This window comes from Marmota monax, unplaced genomic scaffold (assembly GCF_021218885.2).
Source record: "Marmota monax isolate L192 unplaced genomic scaffold, Marmota_monax_Labrador192_F-V1.1 WCK01_AAM20220418_F8-fsc00311, whole genome shotgun sequence".
In the NCBI taxonomy this organism is placed as follows: domain Eukaryota; kingdom Metazoa; phylum Chordata; class Mammalia; order Rodentia; family Sciuridae; genus Marmota; species Marmota monax.
The window spans coordinates 1,079,975-1,107,610 of record NW_026694601.1 but is presented as its reverse complement, the minus strand read 5'-3'; the positions used below and the strand labels follow the sequence as shown (position 1 = coordinate 1,107,610).

Here is a 27,636-nt window from a genome sequence, read left to right as displayed (position 1 = left end):
AAAAATACAAAGAGTAGTTGGGTGCAGTGGCACACGCCTATAATCCCAGAGGTAGGGAGGCTGAGGCAGGAGGCTCATGAGTTCAAAGTCAACCTCAGCAATTTAGGGAGGCTCTAGGCAATTCAATGAGACCCTGCCTCTAAATAAAATATTTTAAACAAGGGCTGGGGAGGTGACTAAGTAGTTAAGCACCCCTAGGTTCAATCTCTGATACAAAAAAAAAAAAAGGTAAGAAAATCAAACCAAATCTTTTACACTTGATCATTTCCATCATTCCATAAGAATATATTAACCTGAACAAATACTGATTTAAATTATGGCAAAGAAAGGGTGTAAAAACAAATCAACTGAGTATTCTGGCAAAAGAGAATCCAAGTGTCCAGATTACATTTTGTGAGATTGGGAATCCTCTTAATAGTCACTTCCTTTGCAACAAAATAATTCCATTTGCTGAAACCTAACAAATGCTATGAAACAAAACCATGCCTCAAAGAGATTAGTATACTTATTCATTTTGCAAATGCTTCACTATGTAATCCTATCAAGTAGCTTAAGTAAAAATGATGAGCATAGGAAAAATTTTACTACTTTTCTTTCTTCAGAAGTTGGGACTCCAATTATTTATGTACTGGAATTAAGTATCAAATTCTATAGCTTTATTTGGTACATAAGAGACTTTTAAAAAATGACAATAATTACTGATGGCTCTACGCTTAATGCATTAATCAGTGTGACCAAAACCTTACACTCAATCTCTTCTATCTGTAATATATTTTAAACTTTTCAAAAATATTCTCATATTCATGAGCTAATATAATCTGTCAAAAAATTCTATGGCTTTAAAATAGTTTCAAATAATTAAAAACATGCATTCTCATAAGCAATGGCTTAATTAGGTTTTCAAAATTAGAGTTATTTTACACTGAATCTTTGTATTTTTAAATGGAATTTTCATGTTCTCTTTGATGAATATGCCATCAAAGTACTCTTGCCATTAGATAAAAAACAATACAATAATACATCTTTGGAAATGACTTATATCTTCTATGTCATTTTCTATAGATGGGGCCCCAGCATTTTATAGTTCAGAGGCTGGAATGCTCTAGTAGAGTGTAAAAAGAAATGCAGAATTTACCTCAGAGAAATAAAAGAGAGCTGACTCACAGAAGAGAATGTCAGCCAGGTAAACAGTTCCACTGGTCAGCACTTCAATCTGGTATTTACAGAAATGGTGACTTCGCAGAAACTCACTAAAGTGCCTGCACATGGACAAAAAAGGGAAAATTTGAGGGAACACCCAAGGAAAGAGCTTAATTGGGAAAAACAAGACTCTTTCCATACTGTCCCTATGGTATGTGAAAGGCCTGGGTCAAGGCTACCTCACTTCCCACGGTGCTCTTCCTGATTCCTTTATCTTTATGTACTCTCTCCTACCTCTCAAGACTTTGTAACCCTCCTGTAATATTTAACACACATGGTACTTTGTATTACAATAATCAAAGAACATGCCCTGTTTCTTTTATTAGGCTGTTAACTTCCTTTGAGGCAGGTATTATACCTAACCATGCCTTGCATAGAGCATTTAATAAATGTTGAATGAAAGAAATGAGTACACAAGATTTTTTAAGGGCATTTTAAAAAGCCCTGAGGCCATTTCAACAAATCTATGTGGATTTAGTTATACAGCACACACTAAATAAAAAACATAACTAAAAAATTAGGATATCCATCTGAAGACATGTATCACTTAAATAAATAAACCAATTTGAATACTCACACATTAACCTCAATCACCTCCAAAATGACTTCAGAACTAAAAACAAATTCTTTTAACTTAGGCAATATTAACATTAAAAGAAGAAATTGTTTTGTTTTTATTAGAATCTAAATTATTTATATTTAAAAAACTATTAACCAAGAGTTTTAGAATGTGCTTGATAACTTTACACATATCCGAATTATTTAAATCCTCAAAGATACTTTGTTTTTAGTTGAGTGAAGTCCATTTTTAACACTGAACCCAAATTCCCAAGAATGCAAAATGTGAAAATACAAAACTAGCTTACTCTTGCTCCATTGCACTAAAGACTATGGCCTGTGCCAAAACAAAACAGTTGGGATCCACCTGTCCATCTTCTCCACAAATCTTTGCTGTAAAAGAAACAGTAAAGAGTTAAGCTTCCACTAAATTCAAACTATACCCATTCGTTAATCAAATTGGGAAATAACAATAAGGACATATAAGTGAGGTTTAAAGAGAATTAAAAGAAAACATAACAGCTTGAAAAAGTCTTTTGCGATGTACATTATATAAAAGTAGCAATCAAGATTTAATAACATAACATTTTTATTCAAACACCCTCAAAAACAAAATAAAAAGACAAAATCTGTAGCATATATTAGGAGATTACTATCATTAATTTATCAAACCTTGCAAACTAGTAAGAAAAGCCCAAAGAAAAACAAGCAAAGAACTAACAACTCAAAAGAACTAACATAAAATGGTCAATAAATATAAAAAGATATACATGATCACTAAATAATACAAATTAGAATAAGAAGGCATTATACTTTTGTTTAATAAAGCAGGATAATTTTAACAATACATAAGTGTTCTTGTTTAATAATGTTTGATGTTAATAATGTTTAATAATGTACTTTTTTAATATACTTGATGAAGAGCATAGGAAAACTACAATAAGTGTTAGTGGGAATATAAATTAACGTATCTTTTAAAGGGCAGCTTGGCAGTTTCTAACTTAAGTGTTAAAAATGAACATACTCTTTCAATTGGCAATTGTATTCCAAGGATTGAAACCTGAAGAATTAAGGATTTGTTAAAAACATTTACTTATAAATAAGTTTGTCAAAATGTTACTGGTTGGGCTGGGGGTATAAATTCAGTGATAAAGTACTTGCCCAGCACCTATGAGGCCCTGGGTTCAATCCCCAGGATCCCCTGCAAAAAATAAAAAAGTTATGGGTGGAAAATTTACAATACAAATGGAACTGCCTAAACAACTGCAAATAAAGAAGCTATTTAGTTGGCTGTCAGACAAGCAACCATGAGGTCTCACTCTGAGTTCATGCTGTTAGATGGACCTTAATGAAACAAACAAACAAACAAACAAAAACTCCACAAGAATCAGACTGCATTATAGTTTCCTGGTCCACTGATCCATTTACTCCCACTTTCTCCTAGACAACACTTAGCTGTAACAGTGTGAAATATGTACATGGTCTTTGTCCACTTTCCTAACATGTACTTCCTAAAATTCTTGGAAGTCTTCTCAGTGATAAAAAGTTGTTTTTTTTTTTTTTTTTTAAATGTGCTAATGAGATGACTGGTAGCCACCAAAGAGCATCAGGATGAGGACTAGTCACCAGAAAAGATCAAGGCATGGATTAGAGAATTGGAACTTTTAGCCAACCTCACCCCAATTGTATTACTAAGAAAAGATGGTCCAGGAAAGTCTAGAAGATGGTAGCAACAAATTCCAACTATGTAGAAAACTCAAAATCCATTGGGTATGATGGCCCATGCCAATAATCCCAGCTACCAGGGAAGCCAAGGTAGAAGGATTCAAGATTAAGAAGAGCTGGGGCAATTCAGCTGTGCCCCAGGTTTAATCCACCGCCACAGAAAACCAAAATCCCATAACACGATCAGTCAACAAAAGTAGGTGAACTAGTATTCCACAACCCTCAAAATACAGATGGAGACAACCCACCAGCATCCACAAATCTATGTTTTAGGTGTCTGCATGGAAGAAAAAGGAAAACAGGGGCATCATTTCATGTACCCCAAAATAGCCAACAGGTGTTCACTGGAAAGTATGGTGGGCTAATTTAAGAACCACAGCTGAGCCTGAAAGGGGTCATGCTTCATCTATAATAAGTGAGTGCAAAGTACTCACAGGAAGGAATAAAGAAGCCCCATACTAGAATAACCTACTAGGAGTAAGGTACTTTATTTCATAAATCACAAGTACTAAGTTTGAGGTGAATAAAAATAACAAAATTTAGTACTAGAACTTATTGGAATATAATATTGGAATATAATATTTGCTGATGAATAAATGAACCATTTTTTTTCTGTGAATATAGGTCGTCCTCATGAAACACAGTAAAAGCTTTCAAACTTTTTTTTACTATGATCTACAGAGAAGTTGTTCATTCAGTATTATCTATACACACATATATGCATGTATAATGGAAAAAAAATTCCTGAAATCTTTGCCCTTACTATGGGAAACACTATGAATTTTCTATTCTAGCCTTTTTTTTTTTTTTGGCAGGGGCAAGAGGGCATAAGAGAAAGCTGGTTCCAACCTAAGTATGAAAACACTACCAATTAGGGTATGGTCTAATCTCAAATTCTGACTGTGAGATGTTGCTTTGAACAATGTAGTTAATGTGTCTCTACTTCAGTTTCCTCATTCATAAAATAATAGCTACTTATCCAATAAGGTTCTGTAGAAGTTGAAATGAATTTATCTATGGGAAGTCCTTAGTTTATCATCTGGACATTGTACTAATAAATATGTTGTTATTGTTCTTGCTTTTGCTGTTATTCAGGTTAAAATCTAGGAATTCAGGTCCACATATAGGAAAGCAACTTTTTAAGTGACCTATACATCTATGTAACAGATATAAGAAAACAGACTAGGAAGGGAAGTATGTTAGGTTATTCAATGTTCATTAAAAATTCTCCAAAAAAAAGAAAAAAAAAATCTCTTAGCTGAGCATAGTGGCACATCCCTGTAATCTCAACTACTTGGGAAGCCAAGGCAGGAGGATAAGAAGTTTGAGGACAGCCTGAACAACTTAGTGAGATCTTGTCTCAAAATAAAAAAAAAGTGTAAGGGATAAAGCTTAGTGGTAGAGTGTTTGCCTAGCATGTACAAGGCCCTAGGTTTAACCTCTACCACTAAAAAAAAAAAAAAAAAAGACAAAAAACCCTCTTGGTCAATAATCAAAAATAGTCAGGTTTTTTTTATTATAACTTCAAGCACTACGTACCTATGATGTCATTTCTCATTGCTTCTGTAATTGGTATTGGTTTAGCAGCATCAGGAGATATATATTTGGTAAAAGTATTTACTGCATCTTGCTCTATACCTGCAAGGGAAGAAGGGGACAAAGTTCAAAACTGAAAAGCAACTTGGACCATAGCAATGGACTATATTCAAGAATAGCAGGATTTGGCTTATTGTGTTCTTTTGTTACAAGATAAACTTCCATCGTAAGGCTACCTTTTCTTTAGTTTGGGAGCAGAAGATTTATATGTGAATTCTCTCCAGTCACCTTGAGATAACAAGCTTCATTATTAATAGCAATTTTTTTTAATGTACATTCTTTGTCTCTTCTCCCAACTTGAAAGACTTGCACAACAATATAAAAGAGTGCAAAACTTATTTATAAATCTATATTTAAATATTTTACCAATAATTTCACATACATGAATACCATTTTTTTTTTTTGAATACCATCTTTTTGACTTTCAACAAACTTGGAAGGTTAAACAACAAATCTCGAACTTTTAAATCTCAGGATTTCTTTATAATCTTAAAAACAGGAGCTAGTGGGCTGGGGTTGTAGCTCAGTGGTAGAGAACCTGCCTAGCATAAGTGAGGCAAGGAAACAGAGGCAGGAGATCAGCATCACCCAGAAAAAAAAGAAATAGAAGAAAGAAAATGAGAATCCTAAAGAACTTCTGTTTATGTATGGTTCGTTTATAAATATTAAGGTATTAGAAACTAAGAATGAAAAAAATTAAGTTAAAATCAATACTTAAATCTTTTGTGTTCAACATGAACATTTTTATGAAAAATAGCTATTTTCTTTTTTTTTTTATTGGTTGTTCAAAACATTACAAAGCTCTTGACATATCATATTTCATACATTTGATTCAAGTGGGTTATGAACTCCCATTTTTACCCCGTATACAGATTGCAGAATCACATCGGTTACACATCCACGTTTTTACATATTGCCAAAAATAGCTATTTTCAAAATAAAAAAATTGGTGGGATGAAGGCACTGTTTTACACTTTCGCAACTCTAAATTTGGATTCTCATATCTGCTTTGGCATTCAACCTTATGCCACGCTGCTTTGATAAAATAGATATTAAGAACATCAGACGTGTAATTAGGAAGAAGTAGAATTTGAATGGTTTTTTTGAGATAACTGTGGATATATTCTTTAATATTTCAACAAAACGTGTGGTAGTTCTAAAAGGTTAGAATGTAGAACCTAAAACCATGTCAATGAAGTTTTCATATTGTTACATTAAAATCTACAGTCCTAGTTTCTGTTCTTTTATTTATGAATGATTTTATAAAAATCATGCTTTCCACTACTTTAGAAAATACTGGTATTCTGATTTATACAGATCTTTATAGGTTTATGTAAATCTAAAACCATCATTAATTTCACCAATGATCTTATTGGAACACCCTTTAAAACTTTCAAAGCACATGGTGGTATTTAGAAGTTTTCCAAAATTCTTATTTTCATTTGAAAAGTTTAAATTTTAGCACTGGGCAACAAATGCAGTGTTTTCCTTGAAGTGATAGGCTCACTTTATTAGTTTCCAAACAAATGTCTGCCATAGTTTGTCAGTGTTCATTCTTTGTAGTAAAAGTGATAGTCTAGGGCTGGGGTTGTAGCTCAGTGGTAGAGTGCTTGCCTAGCAACATGTAAGGCACTAGGTTCAATCCTCAACAACACATAACAATAAATAAATAAAGATATTGTATCCATCTACAACTAATATATATATTAGTTGATTTGAGCTAATTGAGCTCAAATCACAATCAATTGCTCATGTGTGTTTCTTTAAGCCAACTAGTGTACTTTAGTATAAAGAGCTTTACACATAATTTCTACCTCATTACACAAATTAAAAAGAAATTACCGTGGACTCAAAGGGTTAGCTTGTTTAATAAAAGTAATTCTTTATTACCCCAAAGACATCCTTAAGTAAAACTAGCATTTAGTTTCACCAGAAATAAGAGCAGTAAAGAATATACCAACTGGAGCTGGGGTTGTGGCTCAGTGGTAGAGTGCTTGCCCAGCATGCGTGAGGCACTGGGTTCGATTCTCAGTACCACATATAAATAAATAAAAATAAAGTTCCATTGACAACTAAAAGAAATATGTTTTACAAAAAAGTATTAAAAAAAAAAGAATATACCAACTTACTAGTACAATTCTGTCTAAAGCCAGCACATTTTCCCCACTATTTCTCTTGTACCAGCATTACTAATGTCAACACAGTGAAAAAGACAAATAACAATCTTAGAACTGTGAAAACAGTTTTGACCTCACAGACCTGCCTTACATCTTAGGGAATCCCTGCAGGTATACAAACCACATTTCAAGAATCCCCGACTTAAGCTAAATAGATTATTATGCACCCCTACTCCCTGACATTTTTAGGGATGCAGATGGACCTGAGAGGCACTTTATCTCTGAGCTACATTCCTAGCTCTTTTTAATTTTTACTTTGAGACCAGTTCTCACTAAATTGCTTAGGCTGTCCTTGAACTTACATCCTCCTGCCTCAGCCTTCTGAGTTGCAGGGACTATAAGTATGTGCCACCACATCCAGCTAGTATTCCCATTTTTATAGGAAAAAAAAAAAGGTATGTATAATAAAGGAAAATATCTTATTTGAATCAAGAAAGTATGGGAATGGGGAGTAAAAATATAGGTTTTATATGTGTTTGCAATTGTTACCAGCTTAAAATAGACTGTTACAAGATGTTTTATGTAAACCTCATGGCAAACGAAAAATAAAGGAAAATGGGAAAAGATAAAAGCATGCCAATGCACATGTGCACATGCATGCAAGCATGCACACACATTCACAAAATCAATAAAATACAAAGGAAGATAGGGAAAAAGGAGCAAAGGCACTACAACATGGAAAACAACTAACAAATGGAAGTTAAATCTTACCCTATTAACAATTACATTAGGGGCTGGGATTGTGGGTCAGTGGTAGAACGTTCGCCTAGCATGTGTGAGGCACTGGGTTCGATCCTCAGCACCCCATATTTTTTTTTTAAAAAAATTACATTAAATGTAAAAGGATGAAATTCTCTAACCAAAAGACAAAGAGTGGCTGACTGGTTTAAAAAAGAAGACCCAGGGGCTGGGATTGTGGCTCAGTGGTAGAGCACTTGCCTCACATGTGTGAGGCACTGGGTTCGATTCTCAGCACCACGTATAAATAAGTGAATAAAATAAAGGTCCATCAACATCTAAAAAAAAATTTTTTTAAATATATAAATAAAAAAGAAGACCCAAATATATGTTGTCTTAATTTTTCAGATTTAAGGATACTCACAGGCTGAAAGTGAAGGAATAGAAGACAATACTCTACATAGTTGGAAGAAGACATTCCATGCAAATGGTAACTAAGAGTCACATGTGTATCAGACAAAATAGATTTTAACTCCATCACAAAGAACCATCAGGAAGATATAACAATTATAAATAAATGTCGAAAGCCGCTCTGGACAGGTGCTATGCACTCACCTTAAGTCCTGAGAAAGAGGTACTGAATAGGTACTGCACCCCACAATACAATTTGGACTTTACCTCCACGTGGATAAGAGGTACAGCTCCAGGAGTGGGAATCACCCAATGGGGTTGGATTACACCCACTTGTTTGTTGTAATACTACCCCTTGCCTCATATGAATGGCTTCTCCCCCCCCACAAAAAAACCTGGTTTTCAGGCATGCTCCCTCTCTTTCTTGCCTGCTTTGCCCCCCTCGTGGGAGCTGTGGCTAAGGAGCCGTCACTGATAAATAAATAAATTAATTAAATAAAATAAAAAGAAAAGGTACTTTCTGTGTCTATACCTTTATTTAGTCAGACCAAATTCACTTGAGACAAATATATATCCAAAATCAAAGCATTTAAATATATATAGCAAACATTGATAGAACTGAGGAGAGAAACAGCAACATAATAATAGTAGAATACTTTAATACCCCACTTTCAATAATGAATAGAATCAAAGACAAAGAAAATAGTAAGGAAACAGAAGACTTGAACATCCAAACAACTAGATATAACAATATATATATATTCTTCTCAAGCTTAATAGAAGATTCCCCAGGATAGACCTGTTAGGTCACAAAACAAGTCTTAATGAATTTATGGAGAATAAAGTCATAGCAAGTATATTTTCTAAACACAATGGAATGAAACTAGAAATCAACAACTGAAGGAAAACTTCAAAATTCAAAAATATGTCAAAATTAAACAACATACTCTTGAACAATGATGAGTCAAAGAACAAATCAAAAGGGAAATCAAAAAAATATCTTGAGATAAGTGAAAATTCAACATACTAAAACTTTTTTGAGATACTGCAAAAGTAGTACTAAAAGGAAATAACAACTTAATTTTATATCTCAAGAAATTAGAAAAAGAAGAATAAACTAAGCCCAAGGTTAGCAGAAGGAAGGAAATAATGAAGATTAGAGCAGAAATGAACAAAACAGAGAAAATAGGAGGGGAAAAAATCAATGAAGCTAAGATTTGTGTTTTTGAAAAGATAAAAAATGTGACAAACCCTTAAGCTAGGCTTAAAAAGTGGGGAGGGGGTATGCTAATAAAATGAGAAATGAAAGAGGAGACATTGATTGCAACTGATGCCATAGAAATCAAAAAGGATGGGCTGGAGATGTGGCTCAAGTGGTAGCGTGCTCGCCTGGCATGCGTGCGGCCCGGTTTCGATCCTCAGCACCACATACAAACAAAGATGTTGTGTCTGCCAAAAACTAAAAAAAAAAAAAAAAAAAATTTAAAAAAATTCTCTCTCTCTAAAAAAAAAAGAAAAGAAAAAAAGAAATCAAAAAGGGTCATAAGAGACTATTCTGAACAACTACACACTAACAATCAGATAACCAAGGAGAAATGGACAAATTCCTAGAAATATTAAAGCCTATCAAGACTAAATCATTAAGAAATAAAAAAAAAAATCTAAACAGACTTAGAAGTAAAAAGGACTTTAAAAAGAACAAATCTGGGGCTGGGGTTGTGGCTCAGCGGTAGAGCACTCGCCTTGCAAGTGCCAGACCCTGGGTTTGATCCTCAGCAACCACATAAAAAATAAATAAGTGAAATAAAGGTATTGTGTCCAATTACAACTAAAAAATAAATAAATAAAAAGAACAAATCTGGAGGTATCATTATGATTTCAAAATTTATGACAAAGCAACAATAATTAAAACAATGATACTTATAAAAATAAACAGACCAATGCAACAGAATAAAGAGCAGGGAAATAAAGTCATGCAGTTGGTTTTTTTAGTTGTAGATGGATACAATATCTTTGTTTTATTTGTTTTTATGTGGTGCTGAGGATAAAACACAGTGCCTCACACATGCTAGGCAAGCACTCTACCCCTTAGCTACAACCCCAGCCCAGTTAATTGATTTTTTATTTTATTTATTTATTTATTTATTTATTTTTGGTACCCAAGATTGAACTCAGGGACACTCAACCACTGAGATACCCCAGCCCTATTTTGTATTTTTTATTTAGAGACAGGGTCTCATTGAATTGCTTAGCCTTTTACTGTTGCTGAGGCTGGTTTTGAACTCACAATCCTCAGCCTCTCAAATTGCTGGGATTACAGGCATGCGACACTACATCAGGCTCAGTTAAATGATTTGATAAGCATACCAAAAACAAAATATGGAAAGGATACCATCTTCAACAAACAGTGCTGGCAAACCTAGAAATCCACATGCAAAAGAGTGAAGCTGGATCTTTTACCTTATACCCTATACCAAAATTAATTCAAAATAATGAAAGATATAGACTCAAATTATAAAATTCCTCAAACAAAATATAAGGTGAAAAAGTTTCATAACACTGGATTAGGAAATGCTTTCTTGTATCTAACCTAAAAAGTATAGGCATCAAACACAAAAACAAGTGAGATTATGGTGAACTAAAAAACTTGCACAGCAAAGAAAACAAACTCTGGAATGAGAGAAAATATTTAAAAACCATATATCTGAATTAATATCCAAAATATAATTAATATCCAAAATATAAAAGGAAATCCTACAACTCAATAGCAAAAAAAAAAAAAAAAAAAAAATCACTCAATTTAAAGACAAAGGAATTGAAAAGACATTTCTCCAATGAAGACAGAATGGGGTACTGAGGATTGAACATGCTAAGGCAAGTATTCTACCACTGAGCTACATCCTCAGGATATTTTCAAAAAAATTCTGTTTCTAGACAGGGTATTGTGAAATTGCCCAGGTTGGCCTTGAACTTGTGATCCTCCTTCCTTAGTCTCCTAAATAACTAAGATTTACAGGTGTATGCAACAGTACCTGCCTCAAATGCCTTCTTTTGAAAATGAAAAAAAAAATGCTCAATACCAGTAGCATCAGGGAAATATAAGTCAAAGTTACAGTGAAATATCATCTCACACCTGTTAGGATGACCATTACAAAAAAGCCAAAAGATAACAAGTAGTGACAAGAATATGGAAAAGTGGGAACCCCTGTACACTGTTAGTGGAAATGTAAAATGGTGCAGCTGCTAAGAAAAATAATATGGAGGTCTCTCAAAAAAATAAAAATGGACTATTGTATGATCCTAGAATCATGTCTATGTATTTAACTCATAATCTTGCTACATCAGGAAGATTAAACAATTAAATATACATATACCTCACACATGCCAGAGTTAAGTACTCTACCACTGAGCTACAACTATAGCCCCTGAAAACATTGTTCTAAACCATAACTATATATAACTTGTACTCGTCAATTTTAAAAAGTACTCGTGTTATTAAAAAAAGAATTCATTGGGGCTGGCATTGTGGCTCAGTGGTAGAGTGCTCGCCTAGCCATGTGCGAGGCGCTGGGTTCCATCCTCAGCACCACAAACATACATACATACATACATAAATGTATTGTGTCCAACTACAACTTAAAAAAAATCAAAAAAATAATTCACAGGGGAAAAGAAAAGAAAGTATCAAGGTCATGACTAAAGCTCAGTGCTGTCTCCATGATTAAAAATTTATGTGAAAAAATGTTTCTGGGAAGGGGAGTTATTTTGCTTGTAAATTTATCCTGTCTATAACACAAGGCTTGATGAAAGACACCATTTGTGAAGACCTGAGGTAACTGTTTCCCATTCACCAGATCTAAAACAATCTGATCTAATCCCATTCTTTTAGCAAATATTTATTGCATAGCTAGTACGAACAAATTATGCAGGCAAAACAAAGACTTCTGATTTACAAAAAACATCTGTAAAAATTTTTAAAAATATAATATGGAAGTTTCTAAATCCTTGCTTTTCCATTATCAAAAACAGCTGCTAATTCTAGACAAATACAGTAAGAATTTATATAGATATTTAAGCATATTTATGTTCCAGGGCATTAAAACTATTGAAAAAAGTTTTGATACCCTTAAATATAAGTTCAGGGGCTGGGGATGTGGCTCAAGCGGTAGCGCGCTCCCCTGGCATGGGGTGCAGCCCGGGTTCGATTGTCAGCACCACATACAAAGATGTTGTGTCTGCCGAAAACTAAAATGTAAATAAAATATTAAATAAATAAATATAAGTTCAGAAACATAAAACTTGGTTATGCTTCTCTTTTGGATCCAGAAAACTTAAGTTTTCACATATTAAGGATAGAAGGACAGTAATAAATTTTAAAACATTAATAAACATTTAAAATGTAAAAGTCAATACACTGTTTTGATTTTTGTTTTTGTTTTGGTACCAGATATTGAACTCACGGGCACTTAACCACTGAGCCACATCCCCAGCCCTTTATTCTATGTTACTTAGAGATAGGGTCTCACAGAGTTGCTTAGGGCTTCACTAAGTTGCTGAGGCTGGCTTTGAACTGAAGATTCTCCTGCCTCAAACATTTGAGCGGCTGGAATTACTGTTGTAGTTGTACCACCATGCCCAGCAGTTAATTAATACACTTTTAAAAAAATTAACTGATAAATACTGGGTACAGTTGTATCAACCCGTAGTCCTACTTTATTGGGAGACTGAAGTAGGAGCAACAAAGACCCCCATTTCAACAAAAAAAAAAAAAAAAAGAAGAAGAAAGAAAGAAAGAAAGGAAAAAAGAAAACAAAATAGAGGGAGGACTGGGGTTGCAGTCAGAGGTAGTCATGTGTGAGGCAGAGATCAATCCCCAGCACAGCATAAAAATAAAGGTACTGTGTCCATATACAACTAAAAAAAAATTGTTTTTAAAGAAAACAAAGACCCAATAAGAGAATGGAAATGACTGAGAAAAGAATCAAAGAATCAGTGAATTTGAGGATAACTGAATAGAAAGTTACAAAAGTTGGAAGGGGAAAAAAAAAAAGAATAGAAAAAAGTAAATACAGCCTCAGGAACCTGTAGAACAATAACAAAGCTCTAACATTAGGATCATCAGAGTTCTAGAAGAAGTGGACAAACACTATAGTGCCAATTTTTAAAGAATGAATGGCTGAAAACTCCCCAAATCCCCCAAACTTATACAAATATGAAGCTTAGTAACCCTCAAGTAGGAAGAAAAACAAAGAAATTCACGTCCATTTTTAAATACCATAACCAAATTGCTAAAGACTAAAGAGGAAAAAAAAATCTTAAAAGCAATGTGTTAAATACATAGTAATAATGACTTCAAGATGTAGCAAAATAATCACCAGTAACCATGCAGGCCAGAAAACAATGAAACAACTTTTTAAAGTGGTTAAAAAAGAAAAAAAAAAAAATCACCAACACAGAAATCTCTACCAAATGAAAATTATTTCAAGAATGAAAGCAAGGGGCCAGTCATGGTGGTACATGCCTGTAATCCTAGCAGTGCAGGAGGCTAAGGTAAGAGGATTTCAAGTTCAAAACTAGCCTAAGCAATTTATCCAGACCCTGTCTCAAAATAAAAAAATAAATGAATAAAAAGGGCTGGGGACGTGGCTCAATGGTTGAGTGCCCCTGGGTAAAATCCCCAGTACCAAAAAAGAAAAGAAATGCTATAGGAAATTCTTTTTTTTTTTTTTTTTAATATTTATTTATTTATTTTTCGGTGGACATAACATCTTTGTTTGTATGTGGTGCTGAGGATCGAACCCGGGACGCATGCATGCCAGGCGAGCGCGCTACCACTTGAGCCACATCCCCAGCCCCTATAGGAAATTCTTGAGATGATGAAATGATAACTAAACTTCAAAGATAAAGGAATAACAACATATATAGCAAATAACTGGGTAAATAAAAGATGACCATTTTTCTCCTAGGTTCTTTAAACCATGTATGACAACTGAAAGCAAAAATTACAACATTTTCTGAAAGGCTTTCAATGTGTAGTTGACAATTACAAAATGTAAGTAGGAATATAAAGAAATCTATATGATGGTAAGTTTCCACATTCCATTGGAGTCACAGAATACTGATTTTAAGTACACTGTAAAAAGTATGCAAAGCCACAAAAAATCTACACAAAGAAGAACTCAAAAACATCCTGGTGCAGAGGTGCATACCTGAACTTCAGTGACTCTGGAGGCTGAAGTAGAAGGATCTCAAATTTGAGGCCAGCCTCAGCAACCTAGTGAGGCCCTGAGCAAGACTGCCTCAAAATAAAAAAAATAAAAAGGGCTGGATATGCAGCTCAATGGTAAAAGGCCCTAAGTTCAATTCCTAATATTATAAAAAAAGAAAAAAGAACTCAGTAAACTAAAAAATTTCAAAGAATCCAAAAGAAAGCAGAAAAGGAGAAATCAAGGAATAGAAAACAAGGAACAAACAAACAGGTAGACATGAATTCAAACATGTTATATTTACTATGATCATAATAAAATTATATTAACCAATACCAATAATTATGCTTACATATTATATTATAATCACATTGCAGTAATTATTTAACTTAAAGAGTTACATTAAAATCTGTACTAATTAAATTTACAAACAAAAAACCCCCACAAAGATTGTCAGAATGGGTGAAGTAACATGATCCAACTATATGTTACCCACAAGAAACTCACTTCAAATAAAAATTGTAAAGTCAGCCCCAAGTAAAGAAATGAGAAAAGATATATAAACACTAATCAAATGAAAGTTGGATTATCTATATAAATCAGACAACAGATATTTCTGATCTCAGAACAAGCAATGTTACTATAAAGAAGAGTATATACAGGGCTGGGATTATAGCTCAGTGATAGAGTGCTTGCCTAGCATGTATGAGGCACTAGGTTCAATTATCAGCACTGCATATGAATAAAATATAATAAAGGTCCATCGATAACTAAAAAAATATTAACAAAAAAGAAGAATGTATACCATGACTTAGATAAAGAAAAGTATATACAATGATAAAAGACGCTATTCACAAAGAAAGTAAATAATTCTAAATGTGTATATACCTTACAATAGGGCCTCAAAAATACATAAAACAAAACCAGACTGAATTAGAAGAACTGGAACCAGATGCAGTGGCACATACCTGTAATCAGCCACTCAGAAGGCTGAGGCAGGAAGATTACAAGTTCGAAGCCAGCCTCAGCAAATTAGCAAAGCCCTAAGCAACTTGGTGAGACTCTGTCTCAAAAAGTAAAAAGGGCTGGGGATGTAGCTTGCTGGTAAAGTGCCCCTAGGTTCAATCCACAATAATAATAATAATAATAATAATAATAATAACAACAACAATAAAAATAAAAAGAACTGGAAAAACTCACAATTATAGTTGGAGATGTCAACCCACTTCTACCTTCTCTCAGTAATAGAGTAATATGATCGCAAACAAAATATCTGCAAGGATATAGAAAAACTGAATACCATCATCAACCAACTAAATCTGACATACCCAAACCAGATAAAAGCAATACAAGACAAAGTTACAAAAATTAAAAAAAAAAAAAAATGGAAGTCAAATCCAGCAACAAATAAAAATATACCACAAGCAAGTGGAGTTTATTCTGAGAATACAACACTGATCCAATATTCAAAAACCAATCAATATAATCCAATATATTAACAGACAAAAGGAAACCAGTTGTATCAAATAACACAGAAAAAAAGTATCTGACAAAATTCAACACCCATTTATGATTCAAAACAACAACAACTTTCAGCAAACTAGCACAAGAAGGGAAGTTTATCAAACTGATAAAGGGCATTTACAAAAAACCTATAGCTAACCTCAGACTTAATGAGAAAAACAGAATGCTTCACCATTCCTAATCAACACTGTAATAGATGTCCTAGCTAGTGCAACAGGACAGGAGAACAAGGCTGAAAGAGAGAAGAAGAAACAAATTGGAAATGCAGAAATAAAACTCCCTATTCCTATTCATAAGACCACATGATTATTTATATAGAAAAATCCCAAGAAACCTACAAAAAAGTTCCTAGGAATAATAGTTTAGTAAGTCACAGAATACAAAATCAATATAAAAAAAAATCAATCGTTTTATATGCAAGCCATGAAAATTTTAAAACACAATTTTTAAAGCACTATTATTCACAATAGCATCAAAAAGAAAAAAAAGAGAAATACTTAAGATATAATTCTAACAAAATATGAAGGATCTATATGTTGAAATTATACAAAGCTGATGAAAAGAAGCCAAAGGCCCAGGTAAATGGATATACATACCATGTTCATGGATTGCAAGACTTGACATAATTAACATGTCAATTCTTCCCAAACTAATTTATAAATTGAACACAATTTTAATAAAATTCCAGAAGGGTCTTTTTTTTTTTGTAGATGTAGACAATATAATTCTAACATTTATAATGGGGATTATTAGAACAGCCAAAATAATTTTAGAAAAAAAGAAGAAGAAAGTTGGAGGACTCAGAGGCCTACACCAATGTGGCCAAGATACAAAGGCAATCTGATGGAGTAGGGTATTCTTTTCAATAAATGATGTTGGAACAACTGGACATGTAGACACTCATTTGTCAAAATAAACATAAAACATAAGCCTTGACTTAACCATCACAATTATACAATATCAACTCAAAAAGGATCATATATAAAACTGTGAAATGTAAAAACTATAATACTTTTATTAGAAAACATGGGGAGAAATTCTTCATGACCTCTGTACAACTGTAAAAGAAAAAATGGGTAAGATGGAGTTAATCATCATTCTGCTCTGAGAAAAATCTCTGTTAAAAGAATGAAAAGTCAAACTGGAATGTTCACCTGGAAGTAGACATTTGCAAATCACATAAAAAAATAAATAAAAATTACATCCAAAATACATTCAAAACTCTAAAATTTCAACAATGAAAAAGTCAACCCAATAAACTATGGGAAAGATTTAAATAATTCACTAAAAACATGGATGAGAAATACACAAAAAAATACTCGACGTCATTAGCTATCAGGGAAACGCAGAGTAAAACCAAAATGAGATGCTACTACACATCTATTAGAATGGTTTTTAAAAAACACAATAAACAAAACATTGACAATATTAGTGCTGGTTGGGATATGAAGGAATTAGAACTCATATATTGCTGCTAAGAATGCAAAATACTTTCTACAAAACAGTCTAGCAGGGACTTATATAATTAAATATATACTTAGCACATAATCTAGCAAACCCACTACCAGACATTTGCCCTATGTAGAAAAGAAATAAAAACTATATCTACACAAAAACCTATACACAAATGGTTACAGCAGTTCCCATTTATAACTACCAACAAGTGAAACAATCCAAATATATTCCAGTAGACCAATGAAATATACCAATACAAAGGAATACTACTTGAAATAAAAAGAAATAAACTATAAAAATAAACCTCAAAGGTTAATATTCTGTATAAATTCACTTATATGACATTTTGGAAAAGGCGAAATTGTAGAGATGGAAAATAGATCACTGGTTGCCAAATTTGGAAGAGAAGGGTTTGGCTACAAAGGTGATAGAATTCTTCTTTGTCCTGACTGTGGTGATAGTTAAAAAGATCTATACATGTGCTAAAATTCAGACAAGTAAACATTTTTAAAAGGTCAAATTTACTATATACAAATTTTTAAAATAACAATTGAAACAGGAAAAAAGTAATGACCATTGCTATCAATATTTTTTAAATGAAATAAATTACCATCAAAGCAAAGACTGTTTCCAAAAACAATAAAGCGTATTAAAATTAAAGAAACAAACCTTACATTTCCATTTCCAGAAACATGCCAGACTATATGTTCAAAGAAACTTATCCCAATACTGAATTCCCTCAAAATGCCTTTTAAAAGTATAGCAGAGGGCTGGGAATATAGATCAGTGGTAGAGTGTTTTGCCTAGTCCATGCAAGGCCCCCCAGAATCAATGCCCGCGCCAAGAAAGGAAGGGGAAGGGAAGTGTATCAGAGCTTGTGTTAAAGAAAGGGCACAAACAAGTAAAAACAGTTCCCTTACCTTTGGGCCAGTAGTACTTTGAAATTCAGAAGTTTTAAGGTTTTTATAGGGGTGACACACTATGTTTAACATACAGCACTATCTGGGACAATACCCGATAATTAAAAACATTTACATTTCTGCAACAAAATTCATTGCAGTTCAGGTTAGGTTTTGTTAAAAAATAACTTCAGATAGTCAAAGCTTTCTATATTTTATAGCAATCTGTACAAATTCAGATAGAAAAAAGTCAAGACAAAGCATTCACTTAAGGGGGTGGGAGGGATAAAAAAAAAAGACCTAGTGCCTTCACATTAAAGGGCCCAAACAAGGAAAATTAGACAAATAGAATGTCTAAAGCCAGAAGCTCAAAGGGCAAGATCTTTGGTTGATTAACTCAGGAGGGCAATAAAAGACCTCTAAGAGGAACACAACAGTGTTCTGATGCCAGAGGAAAAAAAGGAAAAATCTTCTTTGACAATTCCTGACCACAAGACTACTCCCAGGTTTAGTGCCTTAAAAACCCAAATAAACATATTTTAAATAGTACCAGAAAGGTAGTGAACCAAGCTCCAAGTGCATGACAAAAGCAAATGCAAATACACCTGAAAACTTAATTTACACAGAATACTTAAAGAATGCCCACAGGTAGGTTCATGAAACAGATGGTCAGTTAAGCTCAGCTGGTTAGAAAAAGGTGGTAGAAATTCATGAAACAAGTTCACAGCTAAAAATCATTGAAATCACCACATCAAGAAAATGAATCTGAAGAAACAAATGTTAAATCAGATCCATAAAAGCAATAGACAGATATGTTCAATAAAGTTATTTATTTTTGGTGGTGCTGTGTATTAAACCCAGAGCTTTGTTCAAGCTAGGCAAGCACTCTATCACTAAGCTACAGTCCGAGCCCTATGTTTAATAAGTTTAAGGAAATGAAAGACAAGATCAGAGGTGGGATGAAGGTAAAAGGAACAAGAAAACTATGAAAAACAAGCAAACACATTTCAAGAAAATAAAAGTGTTTCTAGAAATGAAGAATTCAATCATTTTACAATGAAAATAACATGCCAAAGTTGATTCAATAATGAAGAACCAACTTTAGAGAGAATCAATGAACCCATGAAGAAACCACCAGCTTTTGAGAAACAAAGAACAGATAAAAACACAGAGGCTGTGCAATGGGAATTCCAGAAGGTGATAACTAAAGAAAAGGAGTGTGCAATTTCTAAACTATTAAGAGAAGAGAAGAGAATTGAAAGAAAAGGGATGCTGTTGTCAATATGCCTAGGTTTTAATTCCAGTTCCTCACTTACTGTACAACCCACGGCAAGTTACTTAACCTTGCTGAGTCACGATTTTCTCCTTTATAAAACAAGGTAACAATGCCTACTTCATATAAGTGTTGTGGCTATTAAATGAAATCCAAATATACACTTAGCACAGAACTCAATACATTACCTCACGGCACCTGATGACAATTAAAAATATATATATAAAAACTTTATCTGCAAAGTGCAGTAAAATAGATTGAGACGGAAAAAATAAGCCTATATGGATAATCTACGGATAATGGTTTGATTTCCAACTCTTAGAGGATGTAGTCACTCTAGATATCCCTCCTGCTCCTTTTTCATACACTGATGTGATTCTACTCCACTTTCCAAATCATTCCAAATTTGCAAGCAGGTAGAAAAGAGAATACTATTCTAATGCTTTTATTTCTCATCTTAAGCTCTGCTTTGTGAATTAAAACAAGAAAACCAAATACTTACTTTTCATTAGTTTTCCTGACAATTCTTTTAGTGGAGAAGAGGGACTATTTCTACTGGCTATTATAAGTCTGGAGGAGGATTCTTGAGTTTCCATGGAAACTTGACTAGCTCCTGCTCTGGCCATTTCAAGGTGAAGAGAAGGGGCACTGTCACATTCCTGGGAAAGCAGCAAGTGATTCTGAGTGTTGTTAGTTCTATTATTCAGGCTAATTCCTTCTGATTGAGTCATAAGCAATTGGGCTGAGCTAGAACCCTCCAATCTCTTGTCACGGGACTCAGTTACAAAAGATGCTGTAGTTTCATGCTTTTTTGATGGAGATACAGGCTCAGCCAGAGAGCTCTGCTTCACTGTGTTCAGACTGTGTGCTCTTATTCGGGACCAAGTTGTAGAATGAAAACTTTCAGCTTCTAACCAAAATTTAACCAAATGCTCCATTCTCCGAAGTTCCATGAATTGAATGAAATATGGGAGGACAACAGTGTCGTGCAAGACTTGTTCAAGGGTTTTGGAAAGACTTGATTTGGTCTCCTGAGTCTGGTAGTCCAGACAAGATCTGCCTAAAAGAAGCAAAAAAGTCAGCAGTTAGGTAACAAATAATTTCACATAGAAAGATTATTCAATCACCTTTAGCAACAAGGATACCAGAGGGTTCTTAAATAAAATTTGTTTCCTAGCAACCACAATAAATGAACTATAGATACTATGATTTTGGTTTCTAAACAATGCAAAAACCAACCATCTAAAACTATTTAAATTACCGAAAAATACTTTGTTACTCAATCCTTATTATCTCCTTAGTATTAATTCAGAACATGTAAATTCTTTTTTTTTTTTTGGTTGTCCATGGACCTTTATTTTATATTTTATTTATAACCCAGGGCTTCACCCATGCTAGGCAAGCACTCTACAACTGAGCCACAACCCCAGCCCCAGAATATGTAAATTCTTAAAAGAAAAAAATAATCTTATGGTATGAATAACCTATGATACCAGTCCCAAAGAAAAAGGGATAATAAAATTATTTTTTAAAAAAAGTTTTAACCTCATTGAAATCCCGGAAAGGGCTGGTAGAGCACTTGCCTAGCTCAGTGAGACACTGGGTTTGATTATCAGTACCACATAAAAATAAGTAAATAAATAAAATAAAGGTATTGTGTCCATCTACAACTAAAAAAAGAAAAGAAAAAAAACCAGAAAAGTAAAGTAATGTAAGATGACATTTTGCCTCTCACACTGGAAAATGTTTTTTCAAAATAAATAAATAAGCACTATCAAGGGCATGGGGACATCAGCAACACTCTCTGATACTGGTGATGAGACTATTAACTGGCAAAATCTTTTCAAGGGAGCATTCAGGAACACACAGTAAAGCCTTAGCAAACTAGCAAGTTAGAAAAACATAGCAAAAGTTTTTCAATCCAATAACTCCACTTGTGAGCACTTGTCCTGAAGAAAAATTGTGGATATGTGGATATAGCTATAAAGGTGTCATGAATTCTCCATAATGGCTTTGGGATCTTATCTCAAAGAATAAAACTTAATAAAAGATACATTTCTCTTATTTTATATTTAGTTAAATTTAGTTTATCATTATAACCACAAGCCAATTATTAGGGTAACCAAAAAAGTGAGAAAAATTTTTGGCCTGATTGTAAAGGGTCATATAAATTTATAAAAATTTATAAAATTAGCTGAGGGTTTCATTAATTTTTCAAAAGGACTTTCCTTAATCCTTTGATATTCAAATGCTTCTCTTTTGAAGCACTTCATGTGTCATCATTTCTCATGACTATCTTGCCATCAATGTTAACTAAGTCCATCTTTGATAGTATCACTTCATGAATTTAAGGAAATCCTGATATTTTGCAAAACTTTAAAATTTCTTTTAATTAAACCCTGAGATAATGATAGATTCACACAGAATTGTGAGAAATAATATAGAAAAATCCTTTGAAGGGCTGGGAGTGTAGCCCAGCAATAAGCTACTTAGCTAGCATGTACAAGGCCTGGGTTCTATCCCAATCAAGGAAGGGAGGGAGAGAGAAAGAAAGGAAGAGCCCTTGAGCTTTTTAATTTCCAGCACAGTAATATCTTCGAAAACGAGAGTACAATATTATACCAAGATACTGACAATGATAGAATCCACCAATTTTATTCCAGATTTCCTCAATTTTACTTGTATTCATTTGTGTATATTTAGTTCTATGTAATTTTATCATGTGTAGATATATGTATCCATTGCCAAGACATTAAAGTTTCAACACCACAAGGATTCCTCATGCTGCCCACTCATAACCATACTCACCAAGTCTCCTTACCTCCCCCATCACTAACTGGCAGTCACTAATTTCTTAATTTCTCTAATTTTATCAGTTCAAGAATGCTATGCAAATGTACTTCTGCTGTAACAGTGGTCCACTTTATGCTTTGAATATAGCCCTTGGTGCTGTGCCACTGCAAATGATTTTTTAAATGTACATGTTTCTTTCTCCTCCCCTCCCTGCTCCTCCTTAATCTCTCCCCCTCCCTAATCTTAGGGGAAACAGGATCACCTTTTTTCACTATCCTAGGCAGACTTATCTGTCCTTGAATACATACCCACCATTGGAATGAAGTAATCTAGACTCTGGGGATGGTACCAGAAGATCTCAGAATTGACTATCTCCCAAATTAAAGAGTAAATTACAACTTCAACAGAGGCCATACAGAATGTATCCTTTAACCACCTCTTTAAAAGCCCTGTGTTCCTACTGATGGGCAGAATCACGGCCTTTCAGACAGGAATCCCCTGTGTTTCTCCTTTGCTAGCAAAGAAATAAAACTTTTTTCCTTTTTCTCAAAATCTTATCCTCCTTATTTGATTGGCATCAGGGACAAGGGCTGGGCTTTCAGTAACATTCCTTTTGTGATTGGCTTTTGCCTTTTACCACAATTCCCTTGAAATTCATCCCTGTTGTGTTTATAGTTTATTTCATTTTATTTTTAAGTAGTATTCTGTGGTATGAATTTACCAGGTCATTTAGCTATTGAAGGACATTCACTTTATCACTAGTAAGCTGCCATAAACATTTGTGTACAGGTTTTTATGCAAACATAAAATTTTCATTTCTCTAAGATAAGTGTCTAAAAGTGCAAGTACTGGGTCATATGGTAATTCTGTGTTTAGCTTTACAAGAAAATGTCACACTGTTTGAGAGTGACTATACCACTTACATTCCCACCAACAATATGTCCAGTAAAACTTATAATTTTACTTTGTGACCAATAAGCATTTGTTTGAAGTGCATTGTTGAGTACAACCCAGAAAGATTAGGCATCCTGGCTTTGAGTATATAAAATATTAAGCAAAGAGATATCAAAAAAGGGAATAATTTCATTAGAAGTCAATTCATTATGAATTTTTTTCTATTTATGACGTGCAATTTTTATAAGTGAAGAAGTCTGAGTAACAAATACTCAGAAAACAAGGATCTCCTACATATCTCTTTATGGGGGAGAGTTATTTTAACATAACAGAGATCTTACTATATGCACCCCTATGTGACCATTTTTCACTTTAAGGCATCTTAAGATATTCTCTGAAGTTAAAATGGCTACATTGTATTTAAATGGTTACTGCTTTTAAATGGCTACATTGTATTCCAGGATATAGCAAATTTGATTATTTCTCTCCTAACAGATATCTATACGTTGTTCTTAATTTTTTGCTATCATGAACAACACTACTACAAATAACTTTTACACATACTTACACATTTTTGTTCATATGTGCAAGTATCGCCAAAGGCCAAGTTTTACAAAGAAGCGTTGCCTATATGTCATAAATACTTTATATTTTGACAATTACTATCAAACAGACTGCTTTCCAAAGAGTTTTCACCAATTTATACCATCACTAAGGGAGTGGTCATTTCCCTGCTTCTTCACTAATATTCAAATTACCAAACCTTAAATATGTGTTAATGTGCTTAAACCCATTATTTTAATTTAGATTTCCCTCAGTATTACTGAAGTAAGGCATCTTTTTCATGTATTTAATGGTCAAATATACTTCTGGAAATTGCTCATTTTTATACTAGTCATGCTTTACATTTTGTATATTTATAGGAACATAACACAGTTGTCACCTATAACACTCATTGCTCTACTTTAATTTAAATATATTTTTTCAAAATCCCTTCCAATGACATTGTTCAGTACACTATGACAGGAGTTTCACATATTGTACTCAAGTCCTTTCTTTATCAGAGTTAACAAAAAGTGATAGCCACTTACCCAGGTCCCCAAAATGAGCAGCCTCCATGTGGCTTGGCTGCTTCTTAAGTGTTGCTGTCCTGCTACTTGAAAAGGAGTCCATGTTGGCAGAAATGGCATTGATTGCAACATGACTTGGTCCTGCAGCTTCCAGCAAGGCATGATTTTTAGTGCTTTTTTGTGGGGAATGTACAGATACTGAAGCTGTAATTTAAAAAAAAAAAAAAAAAAAAAGCCGTTAATTAAACACAATATAATAACCTAAAACTCTTCAGACAACTTTCAGAAAACTTTAAAATTAAGTTACATAACACTCTGCTTAAGCAGCATACTCAACAAAAAATACTTAAGATGAAAGATAACACAATCAAATAGCAAAAAATAGGAAAGAAAACACTTAACATTATTTATAACTCTCAAAATACTGTACTTAAAGTGAATAAAATAGATACTTCTTTGAGAACTTTGTTTATGGAGAATAGAAAGTACCAAACCATTCTGAAATATGGACCCTTTTCAATTTCTTAATCCTTGCTTGCTTCAGAAGCAAAACCAAAATTACAAAATAAATACCTGGGGGAGAGAAAACTGAAGAAATAATCTTTAGAATATTTTTTTTAGTTGAGTAACAAGATTTCTTCATCTAATAAAATATATTGATGATTAAAGTTCAAAGATGAAGCACACGTAAAACTTACAATGAGATGGAATTAAAGTTTCGTGGAAGAATGCTTGCCAAGTATGTGTGAGGCCCTGAGTTCAATCACCAGTAATACATAAAAAAATTAAAAAATATATTTTGTTTAGTAGTCTGAAGAAATACTTTGAAGTCATCCTTTTGACTTCAGAATAAAGAAGTTAGTTACCAATTCACTAATAGGAAATCACTCAATATAACAATACTGTCAAAGTATAGATAATTAAGATTCTACCTATCCTATGTACTCCACAGAATTATCAATGACTCTCATAAAAGGTTTTTAAGAAGTTTTGCCTTCTTGCTATAACAAGAAGGAGAGGAATGATAAAGGTCACTAAACAGTCTCTGCCTCAAGATAAATGCTCTCAGATAATTAAAGCTGAATATCCTAGTATCCTTCATAAATGCTCTCAATTTCAGCAATAGTCTCAGATGCAAAATCTGAGTAATGAAGATGAACTATGTACAAAGAGCGCATAGTACTATAATTCAGTCGATGGCTCTTTGATATGTGTTTATAGGATAAAATATTTTAAAATATGCATATCTATGCATGTTTCCCAGGTATTTAAATTTATCCATCATTCAATAAGAATTTTGGGAATTATGGGATGGAGAGTAAATGCCTTCAAACTATTTGCTCAACTTTAGAAGAAAACTTTATTTTTATTTTCATGTTAAATTAAAGGGAGCAAAATCATTTTAGCAAGTTTTCTTATACAAACAATAAATTACAAGATCCCATGGGAATGGTTAGACTTTCTAATTGTTTCTTAATTAGACATCTATAATAATGTAATATACTACTAACTCACTTGTGCAAGGCTTCCCCCACCCTTAACTTGTTAGAACTAGTACCTCTTATTTACCTGCTCCTTCCTGATATTCCATCTGACTTCAGCCTCCATGGTAATCACTAATTTTCTATCTGTTCATCCCTCTCATTCTTTAGGTATACATTTATTAAATGTCCACTTCGTCAGCAATGGTCTTCTTCCTTAACTTCTGGTCCTCCTCAGGCTGTTCTTTAATTCTTTCTGCTAGACAGCACATTTATTCTTAAACCTCCAATATTACCAGAGCGAGTTTTTAAACTTTCCTTTTTCTAAAGCTGTAAACTCTTTTTCTTCCACTGCCTAAATAAACTTAATAAAATACAGACCCTGATATGCCTGTAAAATGGATAAAACCAGAGTTCATTCTGGCTGATTCAAAGGTACAGTCTTACTCATGCCTCAAAGTGGACACTTCTGTAGAATAGCTGGGGAATTCCTGACTTCTCAGACCTATTCTTTAACCTGGACTCCAGTTTTGTATCTTCAATCATTTACTATTATATATTCTCACTTTGACTTTGCCATTTTAAGCTCAAGTCTTCTTTTTTTTATTAAATTATTTATTTATTCTAATTTGTTATACACAATAACTGAATGCAATTCATTTCATATTATACATATAGAGCACAATTTTTTGAGTCACTGTACACGAAGTATTTTCACACCATTCGTGTCTTCATACATGTACTTAGGGTAATGATGTCTAACTCATACCACCATCATTCCTACCCCCTCACCCCCCCTTCCCCTTCTTCCCCTTTGTCCTATCTAAAGTTCCTCCATTCCTCTGATCCCCCACCATTGCCATTATGAGTCAGCACCCTCATATCAAAGAAAACATTCAATCTTTGTTTTTTTGGGATTGGCTTACTTCATTAGCATATTCTCCAACTCCATCCATTTACCTGCAAATACCATGATTTTATTCTCTTTTAATGCTGAGTAATGTTCAATTATACACACACACACACACACACCAAAGTTTCCTTATCCATTCATCTACTGGTAGGTTGGTTCCACAAGCTATCAAGCTCAATTCTTTAAAATATCAAACTTCTAAATATCACATATTCTTCTAAACTAATTCTCCTTCCTAATTTCCTGATCTCTGTTCAATCCACCAGTCTCTGAATCTCAAAAAAGGTCTCCCCCACCTTTCTTTTTTCTCGGTACAGAAGATTGAACTTGGGCACTAAACCACTGAGCCACATCCCCAGCCTTTTTCTTATGTTTTATATATAGACAAAGTCTCACTGAGTTGCTTATGGACTCGGTAAGTTGCTGGGGCTGGCTTTGAACTTATGAACCTCCTGCCTCAGCCTCCCAAGCTGGGCGTGCACCCAGCTTCATTCTCTCATTTCACTGTATCTATTACTTGCCAATATCTGTAAACTTTTCTTTCAAGATGTTTAAACATTTATTTATCTGTTCATTTTCAACTGCACTAAGAAAAGAACTTCTAAGGTCTCTATCCTACCTAACTGACTGACCTTTCATAAACACCAGTAAGTAGCCATGTTGACTCCATTTTCTGTCTCTACTTTCTTTTCTGGCCATTAAGGACCCTCTAAATATCATCTCAATCTTTCTGCAAGTATTTCCCTTTTCTTACGTGAAGCTCTCCTGAACAATATACACTCA

At 33.6% G+C, this 27,636-nt stretch overlaps 1 protein-coding gene across 3 annotated transcripts in view; it reads right to left on the bottom strand.

Moving 5' to 3' along the window:
* The window catches only part of Akap10 (A-kinase anchoring protein 10), a 73,139-nt gene that overhangs the window by 35,703 nt on the left and 9,800 nt on the right, over positions 1-27,636 (bottom strand). For 2 of the 3 annotated variants that reach the window (XM_046422049.2, XM_046422050.2), the window contains exons 3-7: positions 24,481-24,663; positions 20,205-20,762; positions 5,023-5,121; positions 2,067-2,151; positions 1,136-1,259 (exon numbers count right to left, since the gene is read on the bottom strand). In XM_046422049.2, coding sequence (XP_046278005.1) covers positions 1,136-1,259; positions 2,067-2,151; positions 5,023-5,121; positions 20,205-20,762; positions 24,481-24,663 — 1,049 coding nt within the window. Of the gene's footprint in view, positions 1-1,135; positions 1,260-2,066; positions 2,152-5,022; positions 5,122-20,204; positions 20,763-24,480; positions 24,664-26,028; positions 26,200-27,636 lie in introns of all 3 variants that reach the window. The other variant, XM_046422051.2, reaches the window with a different exon arrangement.